The sequence below is a fragment of the Betta splendens genome, chromosome 22, assembly GCF_900634795.4.
Source record: "Betta splendens chromosome 22, fBetSpl5.4, whole genome shotgun sequence".
NCBI lineage: Eukaryota > Metazoa > Chordata > Actinopteri > Anabantiformes > Osphronemidae > Betta > Betta splendens.
Genome location: NC_040900.2, coordinates 3,057,855 through 3,077,259, shown reverse-complemented (window position 1 = coordinate 3,077,259; position 19,405 = coordinate 3,057,855). Strand labels below are relative to the sequence as shown.

General features: G+C 44.3%; 2 protein-coding genes across 5 annotated transcripts; one reads left to right on the top strand and one right to left on the bottom strand.

Annotated features, from left to right (window-relative positions):
- The first annotated feature begins 72 nt into the window (after positions 1-72).
- Positions 73-12,682, top strand: ubr1 (ubiquitin protein ligase E3 component n-recognin 1). Its single transcript, XM_029139521.2, has 47 exons — positions 73-212; positions 859-1,118; positions 1,309-1,387; positions 1,683-1,793; positions 2,764-2,891; positions 2,969-3,107; positions 3,232-3,294; positions 3,397-3,520; positions 3,952-4,059; positions 4,145-4,233; positions 4,326-4,424; positions 4,501-4,658; positions 4,736-4,835; positions 4,945-5,073; positions 5,186-5,366; positions 5,443-5,495; positions 5,590-5,700; positions 5,789-5,854; positions 5,945-6,046; positions 6,131-6,194; positions 6,281-6,405; positions 6,494-6,546; positions 6,659-6,761; positions 6,839-6,887; positions 6,957-7,111; positions 7,216-7,312; positions 7,397-7,500; positions 7,577-7,657; positions 7,770-7,951; positions 8,042-8,250; positions 8,343-8,436; positions 8,557-8,709; positions 8,790-8,890; positions 8,994-9,084; positions 9,174-9,322; positions 9,398-9,453; positions 9,557-9,653; positions 9,743-9,810; positions 10,062-10,209; positions 10,316-10,403; positions 10,519-10,655; positions 10,732-10,840; positions 10,918-10,974; positions 11,060-11,137; positions 11,219-11,389; positions 11,466-11,567; positions 11,820-12,682. The coding sequence occupies exons 1-47, from the start codon at positions 168-170 to the stop codon at positions 11,959-11,961; spliced, it is 5,208 nt and encodes a 1,735-aa protein (XP_028995354.1). The 5' UTR covers positions 73-167; the 3' UTR covers positions 11,962-12,682.
- Positions 11,703-19,393, bottom strand: LOC114848777 (photoreceptor outer segment membrane glycoprotein 2-like). 4 transcript variants are annotated; one of them, XM_055505741.1, is made up of 6 exons: positions 19,279-19,393; positions 16,662-16,761; positions 14,982-15,696; positions 13,999-14,797; positions 13,614-13,860; positions 11,703-13,508 (listed from the first exon to the last, which is right to left on the bottom strand). In XM_055505741.1, the coding sequence occupies exons 4-6, from the start codon at positions 14,577-14,579 to the stop codon at positions 13,230-13,232; spliced, it is 1,107 nt and encodes a 368-aa protein (XP_055361716.1). In that variant the 5' UTR covers positions 14,580-14,797; positions 14,982-15,696; positions 16,662-16,761; positions 19,279-19,393; the 3' UTR covers positions 11,703-13,229. The 4 variants fall into 4 exon arrangements, with proteins under 4 accessions (XP_055361716.1, XP_055361714.1, XP_055361713.1 ...); XM_055505739.1 differs by lacking the exon at positions 19,279-19,393 and adding an exon at positions 17,043-19,144; XM_055505738.1 differs by having other exon boundaries at positions 14,982-16,761.
- Positions 19,394-19,405: the final 12 nt, after the last annotated feature.

Sequence of the window (19,405 nt, the reverse complement as noted above, 5' to 3'; positions counted from 1 at the left end):
AGAGCGTTCATTGGGACGAACTTTATGGTCAGACAGAAGATGCAGGTGATATTAGGCGTCGCTAGGTGGCGGTAATACATTTAAGTGATTTGACACCCGCAAAATCCAAAAAGAAGCAAAGAAGAACAAGAACAAGACAACACCGCTTCCTTTACGGCAAATGGAGAATGGCGGATGGTGATAAATCCCCGGGCGGACTGGAGCTCAGCAAGGTATGTTTGTCAGACAGCTAGTGACACCAAAGTATATCGTTAGGGGACCGTTGCACTATCCGGTTTGACCGGGCCGTAACAGGAAATTGTGCTTAAAAAGCTAGCAGGTGTGGCTAAGGCTAGCTTCTGTCCTGGCTAACGGCTACCTGCACGCTAAAGACCAGCGTTACAGTATTTATTGCTCACCAGCAGTCACTGTCCGTCAGCGCAGGGCAGACAAAAAACACAGACACCGTTTCCTGCCTGTGACATTTTCTGTCTCATGCTGATAGTTTGGTCGTCTCTTATGTCCCAGTCATTTCTTCAGGGGTTGCTAGTAATTGGGAATTCATGAGCATCATATCCACACCGTTTCGACCTCATGTCAGTGAACCATTGTCCAAAATCAATGTCAAAAAATGCTCCACTAACACATACATGTCATAATCTTGCTTTAAACGTTTCTGTGTTTCAATAAACATTTGTCCCCACTCATTTCTAAAAGATTATTAAAACACTGCTTATTTTAAATATCTGCATGATGAGATGATGCATTGGTAAGCGAAATATTTTTCTATGTAATAAAAATGGTGGCAAAAATGCATGTGACATAGCTTGAAGATAGATGTCACGCAAACAAGTCATGCACTTGTCTGTCACCCTGCAGGAATGGCTGGAGGCTGCAGACAGCAGGTTGGAGGTCCTGCACTACCTGAAGGATCAGGTGCCTCAGATCTTCTGCCTGAAAAAAGAACACAGCCCTCAGGAGGAAGAGGAGCTGATGCAAAGCCGAATCCTTCGCCCTCTGGAATGTTTCCTGTTTGGAGGAGATCCCGAGGAAGGTCTGGAGAAGCTCAAGCAGGGCAGCAACTCATCTCAGTTCTGTGGGCGTGTTTTTAAAGAGGGAGAAACCGTCTACTCCTGCAGGTCAGACCTTCTGTAATATCAGAGTTAATATGCAATACTTAGAATATCAAAAATAAGATGTATTTATGATAAACGGCAGCCATTGAGTGAATCAAAATCAAGGCAAATGTTCTAATCACATTTCTACTGCAGATGATTACAACCAAGGCTTAAAATTATAATTTTTTAAACACTTTCTATTTGTTTGCAGGGATTGTGCAATAGATCCCACTTGTGTCCTGTGCATGGACTGCTTCCAGAATAGCCTGCACAAAAGTCATCGCTACAAGGTTGGTGTCTGTGGAAAAACGTATCCCGGACTGTGTTTACAGAATGTGTCCATGCCATCCCCGTTGACTAGATTAGCCTCCTAATATCTATTTAAATCCAAACCAATTAACATAAACTAAAAACACTCTATTAAGTATGCTGGAATTTATGATAGGTGACCTTCATCAACCAGTAGTGTTTCATAATAATGTACTAGCACAGCTAAACAGTTGTATAATTTAATTGCTGGGGTATGTGTTCACATGTGACTGTGTGGCCTTAGTCACATGCAGTGTATGTGCCATTTTCTCCCAGATGCATGCGTCATCAGGTGGGGGCTTCTGTGATTGTGGTGATGTAGAAGCCTGGAAGATTGGTCCCTGTTGCTCCAAACATGACCCAGGGGCAGCTACTGCCATGGTAACGGTGAGTTACATAATGAAGTGAAAAGAGGGATGTGGGAGGGGCGTACTTGTCCCACTCTGACAGTGACTCTCAGAATGCTTATTTTCCCATCTTAATCCTGGATGTTGCTGCCTTGGCTGCGGTTTTGACTCCGGAAACAAGAGAGAACAGCACTTTGTTGACATGCATTAACTGTAACTGAGAAAATGTTAAGAGATTGGGAGGATGGCTGGAAACAGATGTGGGTGAGACGGACTGAGAATAGCTTTTCTACAGAACCTTCTGTACTGTGTAGGGACATTTTCTGTTTACAGCATCTGCTAAACTGCTAATCAGAGTGTTTGTACTTTCGTCTGATAAGCTCCTGCACAAAAGCTTTCAGAAGACATGCCGTTTGACGTCTCCAAGCTTTTTTCCGTAAACAGCAGGTGTTTCTACTAAGAAACATTGCCGCTCCTGGTCTGGCAGCTTGTCTTGTGTTGTGTGCACCTGTAATCCACAGCCAGTGACGCTCACTAAACATGGAAATTCTCAATAATGTTCCAGCACTTCAGATTCAGATTGTGATTAATTCCACTTCCTGTTCTCACACAGTGGTATGATGTTGAGAAGCCGGACAGACTCACTATTGGTTTGTGTTAAATGTCAAACAAGTGTATGAAATATTTAGCTGCTCTGTGGAATGTTTGCTCCCAGGGGGTTTGATTGTCTTGTTTCTAGAGTTGCTGTCTGTTTAACTGTTATTAAGCAAAATATTTAGATCAGTTTTGTTTGTCAATTTGTGAAGTCACTGTTGAAATCCACAGGAAATTAAATTAGTAAAAGTTATTACTACATTTTTTCCATTTCCTGGTGTGCTTTAGCTTTTTTGTAAAATTGGATTTGTCATTCTTTCGTTGTCCTTGTATTATAAACAATTTAGACAAGCACTTGTAGAAGTACTGTACTGGTGAAGAAGGTCTAAGTTTGATCCAATGTGGTTTTTGTGCAGGACGAGTGTGAATTGGAACCTGAGCTATGTGAGCGAGCAGCAAAGCTTTTCCGGATACTGTTGCACTATGTTACTGATTTCTTGGTTTGGGAGGAGAGCTTTGAGCTACCAGAGGAACTCAAGCCACGGTACGACTTGCTTGTTCACACACAAATCCTAAAACAAGGCATTTACCTGAAACTTAACAGTGTGTTTCTCTATGTAGACAAAAGGAAAATGCATACTACTGCGTCCTGTACAATGATGAGCACCATTCCTACGAACATGTGATCTACACCCTGCTGCGCTCTGTTAACTGTAATCAAGCAGAAGCACAGACACACACAGCACTTATTGACAAGGAGGTACATTTTACTTTACATACTGATAAGGGGTTTTTTTTATTTGGTTACTGTTACATTCTATAATTGCCCTGTTCATTTTGATTGCAAGTTTTATGTTCTGTAATAACTGTGAACTGATGCCCAGGGCCGGCGTGCAGTAAAGAGAGGATTACTTCCTTCATGCCAGCAAGCAAAAGATCTCATCAGGGTAAATACATACATTGACTTTGGGACAGAAAGTTGAGTTGATTGATTTTTGTTCCCAATAAGTGTATAGTTGCACTGAAACGCTTCTACTCTTATGTTGCAGTCCAACTCTGAGCACATTTCACTGCAGCCACTACGCGTGGAGATCCTTCACACAGCAGTAATGGCTCACCAGACGTTTGCCCTGCGCCTCGGATCCTGGTTCCAAAAGATCATAAGTTACTCAGGTACTGCCACGATTTCTACCATACTAATGATCAGTTTCACATGCTTCAATGCAAAGTGAGACCTTTTGTGTGTTCCTGTCTGTGTTATCAGCAGGCTCTATGTACAGCTCAGGTTTTTGGTGAAGGGTGTTCAGTTACTTATTCATTTATGCAGTTTAAAGATGGGTTTTCTATGACAAACAGCACAGTCTTAAGAGCACAGAGGAGATGCCAGGAGAACATCCTGACCTCTTCTAGTACAACCTATTCTCACAGCCCAGCACCGTGAAGGTTAATTAAGCGATGCAGTCCATTATAAGCCTAAGGTGCTACTGAAGTGCTCTAATGCTGTTCTGTAGGTAGAGTTTGTTGCTTACAGCTGCCAGCCAGGTGCACATCCATAAATGGCTGATACAGTCGCCATGTGACGGGATCTTTTGTTTCTTGTGCAGTTGGCTTCAGGCATGCCTTCTGCCAGGTGGCTTTAGAGCCAAACGCAGACAGAGGACACCCGTGTCTTATCAGCAGGCTCATGTTGCACGATGCTAGGATGTACAAAGGTAAGTTCATTTCCATGCAAACTGTTGGCCTTATCTTGTTGTTTTTTTTGGGTATCTGACACAAACCTGTTTGGTCTTTTTGAAGGAGCTCGCAAGATAGTGCATGAGCTGATTTTCGGTAGCATGCTGATGGACACGGAATTCAAGAAGCTGTTTGCAATTGAGTTTACAAAGGTAAAAATCCATTTTTCTTTTTTTTTATTTCCATTTTAATCGTTATTTTCCATTTCCCTTAAAACAACTAAAGATCAATTTTGTCCTTTCAGCACTATAAGCAGCTCCAGAAGGACTTCATCAATGATGACCATGAGAGGAGTATATCCATCACTGCTTTGTCTGTCCAGATCTTCACTGTACCTACACTAGTAAGTCATATAAGTATGTGTTATGTCATACTTGTGTATATTGACTATATTCACTTAAACCCTTTCTGTTTTCTAGGCTAGACAGCTGATTGAAGAGTGCAATGTCATTAAGGTGATAGTTGGTACCGTCATGGATTTGCTGCGTGATCATCTGGATGATAACAATCGCTTCTTCTTCCTGGGCTATAACTCAGACAAGTTCGCTCGCATCCAGGTCATCTTCATTGACCTCAGGTGAATAAGCAGGCCACAAATTTCACAGAATATTAAAACCTGTTTGGTTTCTAACATGTAGCTTGTTTCCCTCTCAGGTATATTCTCATCAGTAAACCATTAGCATGGACAGAGGAGCTGCGGAGACAGTTCCTAGAGGGCTTTAAAGACTTTCTTGGGCTTCTCAAGTGCATGCAGGTACTTGTATCATGCTGACTTAATCTTTAATGGAATGTAATAGCAGTGCTGTTGCATCAGATTGGTGTCCTGACGAACCAGTTATTGAGTGGGTTCATTTTCTTATTAGGGTATGGAGGAAGTGAAGCGCCAGTTTGGTCAACACATTGCTGTGGAGCCAGAATGGGAAGCTGGCTTTTCTCTTCAGATCCAGCTACGTCACATTCTCGCAGTGTTTCAGGACTGGTGTTCCTCTGACGTATGTTTTCACTGAATTAATTAACCCATGTTGTTCCACAGTTGGAGGTGCAGCTCACAAGAAGCTGTTGTTATGTTATTGTACTTAAAGTTGCCTATTTCTGCTCCCTCAGGATCAGATCTTGCTTCTTACATTTAAAGAGTGCCACCGAGTTTTGATGGAGTGCAACAACCAGCCTTTTCACAAAGAGACCACTGACTACTACATGTGCAAGCACATTATCAACGTTCATCCATACAAAGTGTCTCAGGACCCTGTTAGCATACATCTACCAATCTCCAGGTTCTTGGCTGGTATGAACAGTAACTGTTCAGTGACTAATTGGAGATATTTTTACAATATAAAAATAACTCTTTGTATCATCCTTAGGGCTGTATGTTCTTCTGTGTCGAACAGGATTAGTTGAGCATCTGGATAATCCAGTAAGTAAGGTTAAAACTCTGCTGCAAACAGCAGCAACGTCCTACACAGTAAAGTGTCAGTGTTGTTGTAATGTTTTCATACTCTCTGTCGCAGGAGCGCTACAACTTTTCCGAGCTGGCAGAGCATCCACTGCGCTGTGTGGTGCTGGCTGCACAAGTCTCGGCCGAAATGTGGCGCAGAAATGGCCTATCATTAGTCAGCCAGGTGGGCAACTGGGTGTTCGAGGCACAGTTTTGTACAAATGATTGAGCAAGTAAATACTAAACAAACAATTCTTTATTAATTTGATCAGGTCTACTACTACCAGGATGTAAAATGCAGGGATGAGATGTACGATAAGGACATTCTCATGCTTCAGGTGCGTGACAGTGGTCACTTATCTCATGCTGCCAACATTTAAATTTAGTATTTCTGTTGTTGCAAATGAATGCCCACACATCGTTTACAGATAGCTGCTTCCAAAATGGATCCCAACCACTTCCTCATGCTGATCTTGTTGAGATTTGAGCTGTTTGATTACTTTAATGAAACCTACCTAAGCAAAGACCAGGTACACCACCAATATGTCAATCAGTAATTGTTTATAGGAGGAAATGCACAATAACATGCCAGATAAATGCAATTCTGCTCACAGGATGAGATGATGCAGTTGAATCGCTTGACAGAGGAGATGCTCTACCTACTGATTGTCATCACTGGTGCAGAGTCACATTTTACTAATCGACTTTGCAAAGTTATTAAAATCAGTGAGTAACGCAGGATCTGACAAGTGCTGTATCCTCAGGTGAGCGCTTTGTCCCTGGGATCAGCCATGTGACAAAGGAGGAGGTGACCATGCGGGAGGTCGTCCATCTGCTGTGCATTGAGCCCATGGCTCACAGTAGCCTGGTTAAAAGCCTCCCAGAGAAAGTAATGTGTATAATGCATCACCCTTACATCACATAATTAATGTTACAAAGGAAAATGAGTTAAGAATATGTTAATGTTGTCTTCATAGGAAAGCCATGAAACAGGCTTGGAGTCAGTCATTGGCAATGTTGCTACCTTCAAGTATGTAGAAGCCACTCAGTGTCTTTCAGCTTTTCACTCTGACCTTTTTATTTATTTTATTTTATTATTTTTATTATTTATTTTTAATTAGTCTATTCTGTTCTGTTTTTAGAAAACCAGGAGTATCAGGACATGGATTATATGAAGTTAAGAAAGAGCGTCTGGTAGAATTCAACCCTTTCTTCTATCATTATTCAAGATCCCAGCATAGCAAGGTAACAGAATGTCTTACATGATGTTTGCATAATTTCTGTCGGTTTCTAAGTTCAGCTCTGTTTTTATCTCGTCACAGGCAGAAGAGTCGCAGAAGAAGAGGAGGGTGCAGGAGGGAAACGATAAAGGTGAAAGTGGCTCATACATGTGGTCCTCTGGCTGATGAACAGCTTTACTGATGCTGCTTCTTTTCTCAGCTCTTCCTCCTCCAGTTCCCCCAGCGTTCTGCCCAGCGTTCTCAAGTATCGTGCGTCTGCTGTGCTGTGACATCGTTGTCAACATTTTGAGACGCGTCCTTCAAAGAGCTGCAGAAGACCGTGCGACTCAGTGGACAGAGGCCATGATCCAGCGGGTATGCGTTACAATTGTCTGTTTTTATTTTTAACCTATTTTACGTGCTCTGCCAGAACATTTGTTTATAAGATGCAATAAGATAATTCTACCTTTGCTTCACAGGCTCTTCACCTGATTGGTCAGGCATTAATTGAAGAAAAAACTCAGCTTGAAGGCTCAGTGGAGGAAGTGACCTTTGATTTCAGCGTCAAAGCTTGCAGTGGGTGAAATCCTCTCCAATCCTTAGTTTTTAAATTACCGGTTTCATTTTTTCTTGTTGCTTAAATTTCTGTTGTTTTTTTAGGAGTTGGTTCAGAAAACGGCAAGTCAATTTTTCTTTTGTTGTCCAAGATTAAACCTCTTCCTGCCCTTCAAGCTCAAAAAGATATGGTCAAATGGGTTCTACAGGTAAGTTCTGCACTAGCAGAAAACTAGCAGCATTATGAATTGATGAGGAAAATTTCAATGAATGTTTTTCTTCTAGATGTTTCAAATTGTCAAGTGCCTTAGAGAGAAATCTAGTCCAACCGTGTACATGAGTGTGGAAACTACCAAGCCAGAGGAGGTAAAATCAGCTAACAGAGCACTGACGGATCAGATTCTGTTGTGTTTAGATGAGAGATTACAGAGGACATATTTCTAGACTTCTCTGTTTAAGGTCTCATTTTGTTGTGCAGAGTGCTCAGGACAAAGAAAAAGCTGAGCGCAAAAGGAAGGCGGAGGCAGCTAAGCTTCATCGGCAGAAGATCATGGCCCAAATGTCAGCAATGCAGAAGAACTTCATTGAGTCGAACAAGATGCTCTATGACAACATGCCAGAGAGTGGAACGCAGGGAGAACCCGTCACTGTTACCGATGGGTAAGCGCATTTGTTCTAAAAGCACCCCTGTTGAGTTTTCACAGACTTCAGTTATGAAGTAGCAGTTGTGGCCTGTGTTCTTTGCTTCAGCTGTGCGATGGAGCAGAGGGAGCTGTGTGTGGCCATTGGGCCCCATCGAGGGTTCACCCCAGCTGAAAAGGACGTGCTGACCTGCATTCTCTGCCAAGAGGAGCAGGAAGTGCAGGCGAAGGCTCCAGCAATGGTTCTGACCGCATGTGTCCAGAGGTCCACAGTGTTGACACAGTGCAGAGGAAAGATACCAGCCAACAGGGCAGACGGTGGGTTTTTCTACCACTGAGGCTCTAGTTCACCGTGTAGCTACAGCAGCGTTCTCACTTATGTTCTTTATATCTATGCCTCAATGGGACAGAGACAACATATCCTATATTCATGCCTCCTGAACTGTCAGTGGGGACCCACACGGGGAGCTGTGGACATGTCATGCATGCCACATGTTGGCAAAAGTGAGTCACTTTATAAACAAGTCTGGTCATTTTTCAAATTAAACTAATACAATTTTTTTTTACAATAAACAAGTTTATTCAACTTAAGCCACAGCTGATTTTTCACATTGTGTCCATCAGGTATTTTGAGGCAGTCCAGAATACGTCCAGGAACCGGCTCCATGCAGAGCTGATAATTGACCTGGAGAATGGGGAGTACATGTGTCCTCTCTGCAAGTCTCTGTGCAACACCGTTGTCCCTCTCATTCCACTGGATTCAGTAATATTTAACTAGTAAGTACAGTCAGCGGCTTTTAAGCCACTTGTTGCGCAAATGGTTGGACAATGTCTAAATATTTGTCCTCCATGTACAGTGAGAATGCAGAGCTAATTGGACAGCATTTGACCCTGCCTCGCTGGATTCAGAGCCTCTGTGCTAGAATCAAAGGGCTCAAGTCTGTCACTCAGGATAATGGTAAGAACAGACACTGAGCATAATGATTCTAGAAACAGCTTTTGTTTGTATTGCATAATTCTTCATGATGTTGGTTTATTTTTTTCATTCTGTCACTAAACAGAGGGTGATGGTGGTAGTGATGGTGACATGGGGCTATGTGGGGAGGGGCAGCCAGACTTTAGATCCATTCTCAGCTATGGGGTGCAAGAAACGTGAGTCAACCTGTCGGTTCCTTCTGCAGTAATAAGTGTGGCGTGATTCCTGAAGGACCGCAGGCTGAGTTGTGTCCTTTCGTTCTTAGGAGAAAGTTCTCAGACAGTATAATGGAGATGCTGGTTGTGTGCGCCACCACAGTCCACAGGGTGGGACTGCAGACGGGACCCAACGAATTGTGCCCACAGGTGCCCCTTATGGCCTGGAACACATGTGCCTTCACTATCCAGGCCATAGGTGAGTCCTGCTGCCTTCACATTCCCTCTGTTCCCTTCTGTCATGTCTAAAATACCTCCTTGAATGTCCTGACAGAAAACATACTCCAGGAGGAGGACAAGCCACTCTTTGGGTCTTTGCAAAACAGACAGGTTGGATAGAACACGCTGGCCATATCCTGTCACATAATGATATTTATATAGATGGTTTGTGTATTAATAGTGTTGAGTACCTTAAAACGACTGTGTATTGTAGCTTGCAGGTCTAAAGGCAATAGTTCAGTTTGCAGCCACTCAGAGACGTATGACGTCTCAGGCTGTGCTTCACAGGCACTTTGCTGACATGTTCGGGGGTACGTGTTCCTTCTAAGCACACTTGGTACATCACATGTGTTTCTAAGTGACTTATGACCTCATCATTGCTCCTGTCATGTCTTCCCAGTCTTGTTACCAGCCCTGGGCAGAAACAACACCCCTTCTATTATGGAGGTGGACTTTGTTCATCTTCTGGTGGGTGTTCACTGAATGCAACAGTTTAGTTTGAGCCTCAATTGTAAATACCTTTTATTAGACCATTATTATTATTATTATTATTATCTGTGTTCATACTGTTAATGTGAATTTGTTAGACAATAAAGCAATTTAAGTACTTAGAAAACCACTATGCATTCATTTGACTGCATCACTTTTACTGCTTGTTTACATGTTATGTATGTTATATTGTCTATAAAACATGTTTTTGTGCCTCTGTGCTTTCACAGGTAGGGCTGGTGTTGTCTATACCTTCATTGTATCAGGAGCAGACTGTGGACTTGGAGCCTTCTTCCATCAGCTCCGCCTACAACCACCTGTACATCTTGCACTTGGTCACGATGGCTCATATCCTGCAGATCCTCCTCTCTTGTACAGGTACAGCATAAACTCTAGTCATTTAAGTTGACCACTTCCTTTACTGCTGTGTGTTACATATTGTATAGAAGATCATTGCAATGATGAATTTATTATTTCTGCAAAGATTTCCCAGCAGTTGCAGCTGGGGAGGAGACAGAGGAAGCAAAAGCAGCAGCAGAACTGTATACTGCCGTTTCGCAGTACACTGGAAGGTTTGTCATCCTCTTACATATTATATATACATATAGCTTTCATTAGCCTGGTTTCTAGTTACATGGTATTGTTGTTGTTTTTGTTTGATTTATTGTTGTATGATTTGCTCCTCAGGTTCCTTCCAGATGTGTCTGGCAGTTCAGTGGCAGAAAGAGTGAAGAGAGGAATAGAACCTTTTCTGCGATGTGCCGCTCTCTTTTTCAACTGCCTAACAGGAGTTAATCCTCCAGAGGAACTTCTTAGTACTCCTGGTACGTCAGTCCAAAGTATTGTAATGATCATCATAAAATTATGATAAAACTGAACTGACCTTTTGATTCGACACAGCCTCTGCTCATGGACAAACTGAGGCACTATGCGGTTACCTGGCACTGCCCTCCAATGTGTTCCAGCTGTTCCAGGAGCACAGAGACACTGTTACTCCACTGCTGCAGAGGTAGGTGGTGAACACACAGGCAACGTCAGTGTGTTTAGAATCTGGTGGCTGGTTTTAACAGGGTTTCTCTTCCTCAGGTATTGTGGACACCCAGCTATAACCAAAGCCTTGAAGGGCAAAACCCCAACAGTCAGGTAGACGTTTTGTTAATTCACTACAACTTTTGATTTCTAATACAACCACCTCCTTCTAGTTAAAGATTTAATTAATTTTTTTCAGATACCCCAGAAAAAGAAATCGTTTAATTGATCTTCCTGAGGATTACAGTGCCCTCCTCAATCAGGCCAGTCATTTTCAGTGAGTTGGCATTCTAACATCGACGTCTTCCACTGTCTTAGTGAAATGTTTGCTGCAGCTCTCGCCCCTTTTCAACCCCAGGTGTCCCAAGTCTGCAGACGACGAGAGGAAGCACCCGACGCTGTGCTTGTTCTGTGGGGCCGTGTTGTGCTCTCAGAGCTCATGCTGTCTCAGCAAGCTGGATGGAGAAGATGTGGGAGCCTGCACTGCCCACGCTGCTACCTGTGGTGCTGGGGTGGGCATGTTCCTCAGGTCTGTGTGTTTTTTATTTGAATGTTTTTACTAATTGTGGGCGTTTTATAAATTATGTTTGATTTGATTTCAACAGAATAAGGGAGTGTGAAATTGTATTGATGGCTGGTAAAACTCGAGGAAGCACGTACCCGGCTCCTTACCTGGACGAATATGGGGAAACTGATCCTCACCTTGGGTAAGAAGCTTCTTCTCAATCTACAACGGTGAACATTTAATTGTCTTGTAAAATATTGTAGATTGCCAGACCACCTGTACTTAAAGTATTTAGAATTGCTTCCAATTGTAGCAGTTTGAAGTCTCACAGAATTCATTATATTTTAAAATGTGGAACTTTATTTAGTTTAAATTCTTGTGTTCCTTCCATGTATTCCATGTATATGTAAGAGGTTAAAAGCCTACAACAGGTCTTCATTATCTCCATTTCTAGAAGAGGCAATCCATTGCACCTTTGCCCCGAGCGCTACAGGAAGCTGAACCAGCTGTGGCAGCAGCACTGTATCCTGGAGGAGATCGCCCGCAGCCTGGAGGTGGTCAACGTCATGTTCGCCTTCGAGTGGCAGATGTTGTGAGGACTGATCCAGCTGTGGCGGCTGGAGAAATAGCCATAGAGGACAGTCTGCTCCAGTGCTCTTATGCACAGACATACACAAACAACAATAATCGAAGGAGGCCTGAGCCCCGGCCTGTTGGTGGAACCCACAGGGAGGTGGATAATGAGCAAACCCAAGTCGCCTTGATTTAATTTGAGTTTCACTTACAGTAATGGTTGCAAAGAGGCTCATTCCAATAAAGACCATCATAATATAGACACTAACACATTTCTTTGATCATGTATTTGTCTTTTCTTAGTAATGTTGTGAGTTTTCTAGAGCTTTTGTTTGTTTCAGAAATGATTGTCTAACTTATATTGCTAAGTTTTGCTGTTCTAAAAAAAGAAAGTTGCATTTATTTGAAAATTTGAAAAACACAAACCACATTTCATTTTGCTCACATAAATGTTCGAAAGATTAAACCTTTAGATATCCATGAACCCTGAGGATGGTTAAAATGTATAGACTGTACATTCTAAGTTATATTAAATAAGATGAAGTATGCTAAAGGCAATACACAGTAACCTGCTTCCAACTTCTCAACATTTAATAGTTAACATTTTCAGCCTTATTGTAATTTAAGTTCTCACAAATAATAAACCCAGTGAGTAATGACGTGGGGATATGGCCAAATTGATTATAATGTCAGATATTACTGTATGCTTGTACACAAATATTAAAGGGGCCATTGTTGAGAAAAGTCTGTTTATTCCCAAAATTAATATTTTTAAAAAAGTTATTACAGGTTGATGTTTAAGAATTAGACCTAAAAGGGAAACTAAGGTAATTTAACATCTTTCCAGTTTACTCTTATTTTAGAAATGTACGTTTTTTTTCTACTTTGCTTCCAGACAGTTGACTTTGCAGCCAGTCTACAGATGGACCTTTCCAGTTCACAATGTCAGTATGCAGTAACTAGAATGTAGATATTATCCATGCAGAAACCAAAAGATTCAATACAGGAGTGAGTGATGTGAACCTCAAAGTCTTTTCTACTACACGACTTATGTCTGGGTAAGTGATTTATTTGAAATCAAAGCAGGATTAAGCTGTTTTAACCAGCAGTTCCCATCATTTCACCTCTAATCATTAATAAGTGTACAAATATGTAGAAAATAGTTAGAAAATGAGCAGTACTGACATTGGTTTTACTATAGATTACAATAAACAAGATGATCAGTAGATTCTCCCAACCTTGAATCAGTTTTTTCTGTTCTTAAATCAACTCACTCGTTTCGAAGGCCCATTCACTGGCAGCTGGCTGCAGGTCCTGGCCTCGGGGGCACATCGTCCGGCCCATAGTGAGCCTTGGACGTGGAGGGAGCGTTGATGTTGGGGTCTGCGTGGGCGGCCGCGTCGATCTGGTTGCTCTTTCCCAGGCTCTTGATGATGTTCAGGTTGGTGCGAGCGGTTTCGATGAAGCTGCGTTCCAGCAGCCAGCCCTCGGACTCAGAGTTGGGGTCTCCCTGCCTCAGCACGTTTTCTAAGGAGGTCTGGAGGTAGCGAACGCCCGTCAGCACCGACAGCTGAAACCACAGAGACCGGTGTTAGAGTTTTGCTTTGTGACAAACGGTAGTCGAGATCAAAAGGAAAGAAATTCACCACTTTCTGATTGCCTGCGGCTCCTTTACCTCGAACAGCCAGGTGACGAGCACCGTGAGGCCGATGGAGCGCGTGATGCTGGAGTAGTGGTGCAGCAGAGCCTGGCGGCAGCCCTGCATCCACAGGTTCTGCTCCTCCGTCTGGTGCTCGTAGTTGAAGTGGGCCGAGTTGTTGGTGATCTGGTGCTGGATGCAGGGCCGCGGCGAGTTCACGTTGCAGCAGCTGAAGGGAACGCCGTCCATCAGATACTTCCCCTCCACGTTGCTTCGGAATCGACTAGAGTCGGAGGAGAGAGAGTTTGAGCGTCTGTTGATAAAAGTCTGAGAAAGTGCTTTTCACAGTCTAATGTCTCCTCCGCCTCAAATAAAACATTTAAATCCTTCTTTCAGTGTGTTTAATAAAACCGGTACTTACTCCAGAACCTCCTTCTGTGACATGTCCAGGTACCGGTTGCTGACCCACTGGATCTGGAACCAGTCCCTGTAGCCGCTGTTGCCGCAGCACTGGAACTCGATCTGCAGCAAGTCCACTGTTCTCTTGAGGAAGCACCTTCCTGGCAGGTCCGTGTCCTTGTAGAACCTCATGGCCCGGGTCAGGCCCAGCTCCAGAGCCTCCTGTAGCTCCCCGAGCATGGCATAGCACATGACGGCGCCCACCAGCACACAGAAGGTGAAGAAGAAGGTGCAGATGAGGTAGGGCAGCATGATCAGCTTCCAACGCAGGAACTTGGCGGCGTCCACGCAGTCGTAGCAGATCTTCCCGCCCAGGAAGTTGATGGCGCAGGCGATGAGGCCCACGGCGATCAGCATGTTGGGCACGTACTGGACGTCCCTCTCGGCCATCAGCTCCCCTCGCTTGTTGATCTCCACCTTAAGAAAGAGGCCCAAGCTGAACAGCAGGATCCCCGTCACCACGGAGATCCAGTTCAGGATCCACAGCACCTGGGCCAGTTTGTCCCTCTTGGTCTTGGTGAACTTCACTTTCAGAACGGCCATCGTTCACGCGTCTGAGCTCCGTATTCTCCTTTCGGATCAGGTGGGATTAAAGGTGGGGCACAGGCAGAGCAGGAGAAAGCAGGTTGGTCTCCGGGGGGTGTGGGGGGGCGCTGGTTGAACAGTTCTCTGCAGATTGTCCCATAAGCAGCTTAGCCTTGTAGCCGTGGTCGAATGTGTGTGGATGCTGCATGACGATCGTTCTGTAGAAACTCACGGATCTGAGATTAGCACAAGAAAGACATTCGTGAAAACAAGCGTTTTCCCATTGTTAAAAACTTCATATGTTTCAAACTAAGATCATCAGAATGGATAAAACATCAGGGGGAGGAGACGTGCTTTGAAACCTACATCCTATTGATTGTTGCTGTTCTGACATTAAACCAAACAAATCTCCTCACTCACCGTGTCGGCGTCAGCGCCGTCCTCTTGTTTGTCTCCTTTTCTTACATCCTGAGCTTTGGTGCAGAGGAGTCTCTGGAAGCTGCAGTTCAGACCGTGAGGAGGAAGCAGCACCAGTAACCACGTCCTGACCCTCCGTCTAATCCCCCGCACTCATTAATCAGCCCTGGGCCCAACCACGGATTTGGACCCACCTTCTGCCACCTGCACAAATCTGCCTGTCTGCCAACGTAGCCGCCGCGCTTCCATCTCAATGGAAAGTAAAGATGTACGAGGAAAAAAACCCTCAAACAGCTCTGCTTTGTGTCTAAAAAACAAACCCGACTAAAGTGGGGTCGTTCCATAATCAACGCCTGCATCCAGCAACGGAACAGGTCCTGAATTAATGGAGCTGTTACACATCACATGGCTTCTCTTAAACGTGGCCTCCAACACGGCTGCTCTTATTCCAACATGGCTTCTTCTAAACATAAACTTTCAAAACAGGATCACTCCAAAAAGAACACGACATAAAATAGATTCTCAAACATGGTCTCTCAAAATTACATAAACATTCTTGAACTAAGGCTTCATTGAAAAAGTGGGTTTACGTAACGTGGACTGAGCAGGAGGCGGCTGGATGTGTGACATGGAGAAAAGGCACAGGTGAATTGGGTTCAGATGATGAGAACAGAGGGTAAGATCATGTTGTGGGCGTGGCTTGACGCAGGGGGCGTGGCTGGAGAGAGAGAGAGAGCTAGAAAGACACGTGAACTGTATCAGTCTTACTTCAAGCAGGGTGCAGTTACCTGCCGTTGACACCAGGTGGCACTACAAACCCCAACAACACCCTCATCTGAACAAAGAGCAGAGACTGAACTGTGTCGGATTATATTGATTGTAATCACTGGGACGCTTGGGTCGAGACGTTCCTGCCGTCTGAAACCGCTTAGAACCCGCAGACTGCTGTTCACCAGAACCGAATGGAAGCGGAAACATTCAAAGCTGCGCTCGCGCTCATGTGATGTAGTGAACAAAGCCAGAGGTTCATGTACCGTTTGCGGTGAGCTGGGCTGTAGTTCCCAGTGTGGCCGGTAGGGGGCACTGCAGCTCCAGGTAAAACGCTTGACAGCGCATGTGGTTTGGATGATCTCATCTTTGGTCCCTGAGGACTTAGCTTCATCACAGCCCAGCAGGTGCCCTCTTTAGTACCCTTCATCCCTTTTCCGCCTGTCTTCCAGCATAAACATCATCACTTTTAAGATTTCTAGCTGGGATGATGTCATGGTCCAAATATGAAAGCAGGGCGTCATGGGACATGAGCGAAGACTACTGTACATTAAAGTGCAGACCGATGAATCACCGAAGCCAAAATACAACATCTGACAGTGATTTAGTCGCCTGCTTATGCTTCATAATGTGATCACTCTCTTGTTCATTGACCTGCACATTACACCGCATTGTAATGTCATTACCAGGATATGAGCAGGTAATTGTTTTACTGAGCTTTCACTGGATAATTGTTTAATTGGGATGCAGTCACTAATTGTTTTGTTCAGAACTGGAGACCATATGGAGCTCAGCAGGAAAATGTAATTATGCCATGTTAATCCATGATGATTATACAGTAGCTTCAACTCTATCGTGACCAATGGTCTTAAACTGTACAGCCCCTGTTTGCAGTGGTGGCATTGCATTCGTTACCTTGCAGTCCAAGTGTGGGTGTGTTTCCTGGGAGCTGCCTTGTGACAAGCGCTGCTGTTATCTCATTTTCAGATGGAGAGCGATGCTGCGTCGGTCTGGGCTAATTGGCAGATAGAGATATATTAATGTGTGAAAATGAGTTTAAGGCAAACCCATAATTGCTGATCAAACCATTGTCTATTTAGTGGAAATCAGGATACTTTTGTTCTCGTCCCATATGACCTCACGCATGAGTGTTTATGATGATTATGAGGGCACTGATATAAATGAGATTGTCTCTCTGTGCTCAAAACAAAGACATCAATCAACTCACAGGAGCTCACAAAAAGATCATGTCTGCAAAATGAGATGCTGTCAACTTTCTCCTACTTATCAAAATACCAATATTTGCGCAGAGAGGCGGCGACGAGTTGAGTTTTGTTATGTTGCACGATGGAACGCTCAGGATTGGAGGGGAGATGAATGGCCTCTATTAGGAGCATTTAATCAGTGGCTGGCCCAGTGCTCCCAGTCTCCTGCACCCCCTGGGGAAAGATTAATGGGTACAGGATATTTCATCAGGCCATCCACATAACTACTGTGGATATGAGGCTGTAATTGTGTCTGTTTTTGTTTTGTGCTGCAGGAAGACAAAGACGAGGCTTCAGGTTGGAGAGCGTGGCCTGGAGGACGACACTGGACGCACTATTGTTAACAAATCTATGCAAATACTACTCAATATGAGCTGAGAAACCGTACTTCAGTCACTGTCGCTACATAAACGAAGCTACCTGTGACTAAACTAAACAGTTGCGTTACAGGCTTGAGAGGAGAAGCGTTTCACCTTGATGCGCCTCCGTCCCGTCCCATCAGTCAGATGCTCAGATTGCTCTGACAGCGGCCTTTCCCACCCAGTGATCAGCTGCTGCCACACCCTTTCCCTTCACTGTAACATCACACGTGTCAGAAACGCTCACTCAATAATAAATCTCACAGGAATTATTGATGAAACTGAATTATTAAATATTTGACTAAGTAAATGTCAGGGGAAATAGATTCTTGGGTAACATCATTGTTTTGCATCATTTGCTTGACATTTGCAGCATGAATGCGCTGCATTTAGAATGCAGTGTCCTTGAAAATAATAATGCACTTAAGATCCTCACAGCTTTCTTCTCCCCTGGAAAGAGGATGTTTGCTTTGCTGCTATTGCATCTCATGAAAAATAGATGACCTCCCAATGCTCTCTGCTGCCCATCGCTCGCAGTCCAAGGACTGCATTTGGGTTAGCATCCTCCTCCTCCTCCTCTTCCTCTTCCTCTCTATGTGGCTCGTTCTGGGGCTGCATAACTTAACACATATTTCAACGTGACACACTTCTGCTGTGGTTTTCCCTGGGTGGTCAGTTCATGAGCCTACACATGCTGTATTATTTAAAAGTGGGCTGTGGTGTTTGTGTTGGGTCTTTACGGTGACCCTGCAGGTGTGACAGCACCTCTGGTTCCAGATGATGTCTGCAAACACAGCGCTAAAACCTGCTTGTGTTCGCAGACATGCTACCTTCAGTGGGAATCGAACCCACAACTTTACTTAATGGCTTACGTTTGTCAACTTCAGCGCTGAGAATTGAGCAAAAAAGGACTAAGTTAAAGTAAAGTTCACAATAAAACTACTTTAGATTTGATGTGGTGGCAACCAGATCGCTCAATCAGAAAACACAGGTCTTTAACACTGAACCACAGGATCATGTGGAAATATACCGACTGATCCAATGCATGGAGTCCATCTGCATTAATGTAGATGTAGAGATGAGCTGAGAAGAAGGGGACGATGTGTCATAGTATAGTATGTGGTAAAACGCATTATAGTATATTATCATGGTCCAGTAATGAGGCCAAGACCACACAGACCGTCACACAAGCCCAATAACTCAAGACGATCTAACAGTTGATAACATCACAGAACTCACTTGGCGGTGGTGCCGCAAAATGAAACATAAATCATGTGACAGGCAGGAGAAGCCAAACAGCGCAGGTCGAATGATGGGTATAAATGGCCCAGAGACGTCAGGGCACGTCTTCTATAAATACTTGTCTGTATATTTACCAGGAAAGACAGAATTATTAATACACAGCTTCTCACCTCTCTCTTCACTCATCGTTCACTATGAACTATTTCACAAATTCAGCAGTAGTTTTCCATCGTCGCTCCTGTGGAACGGGGGCTCCCGCAGCGGCGAGGGCAGCACGTGTCGCCCACTGGGGGGCGCTGTGAGCGGCGCAGGCGTGGGGGGGGGGGTCTGAGAGAGGGGAAAGACACCTCGTCCAGCTCAGCAGATGGGCTCAGTGACGCGCGTCAGATGGCTGCGACAGCTACCTGCCCTTGTCACAACGCATAAACAAGGCGCCGCTCGAACCTGCGAGCGTCAGCACAACGTGTGTCCGTGAACGCACCGAGGAACCGAGAAAAGATGTATATTAACGAGGTTTAAGTCTGTAAATGGAAAATGATTATAAAGTCACAAACAAACGAGCTGAATATTCACATTTGCTGGTATGGCGCATTCATCACATATACAGATTTAAAGTACTGGCTCCGCGTCAGCGGGAGACACGGATGTGTTGTAATGAGTGAATACCTCCACGGTGGGTGCAGAGAAGACGGACGGGCCCCGAAGGCCGCCGACTTCTCATTCATTGGCAGCAGAGCGCGTCGTCGGATGCTGCGCCTCCGCTCATCGCTGCCTCCACTGCGCAGCCGCAGCT

What these genes read in the sequence shown, in the direction of transcription:
- LOC114848777 (XM_055505738.1), bottom strand. Translation starts at nt 14,579, where the DNA reads ATGGCCGTTCTGAAAGTGAAGTTCACCAAGACCAAGAGGGACAAACTG. An exon ending in TCACAGAAGGAGGTTCTGGA is followed by an intron (nt 13,861 to 13,998) that starts GTAAGTACCGGT and finishes CTCCGACTCTAG; the next exon opens with TCGATTCCGAAGCAACGTGG. An exon ending in TCGTCACCTGGCTGTTCGAG is followed by an intron (nt 13,509 to 13,613) that starts GTAAAGGAGCCG and finishes CTGTGGTTTCAG; the next exon opens with CTGTCGGTGCTGACGGGCGT.
- ubr1 (XM_029139521.2), top strand. Translation starts at nt 168, where the DNA reads ATGGCGGATGGTGATAAATCCCCGGGCGGACTGGAGCTCAGCAAG. An exon ending in GCGGACTGGAGCTCAGCAAG is followed by an intron (nt 213 to 858) that starts GTATGTTTGTCA and finishes GTCACCCTGCAG; the next exon opens with GAATGGCTGGAGGCTGCAGA. An exon ending in CCTACTGATTGTCATCACTG is followed by an intron (nt 6,195 to 6,280) that starts GTGCAGAGTCAC and finishes CTGTATCCTCAG; the next exon opens with GTGAGCGCTTTGTCCCTGGG.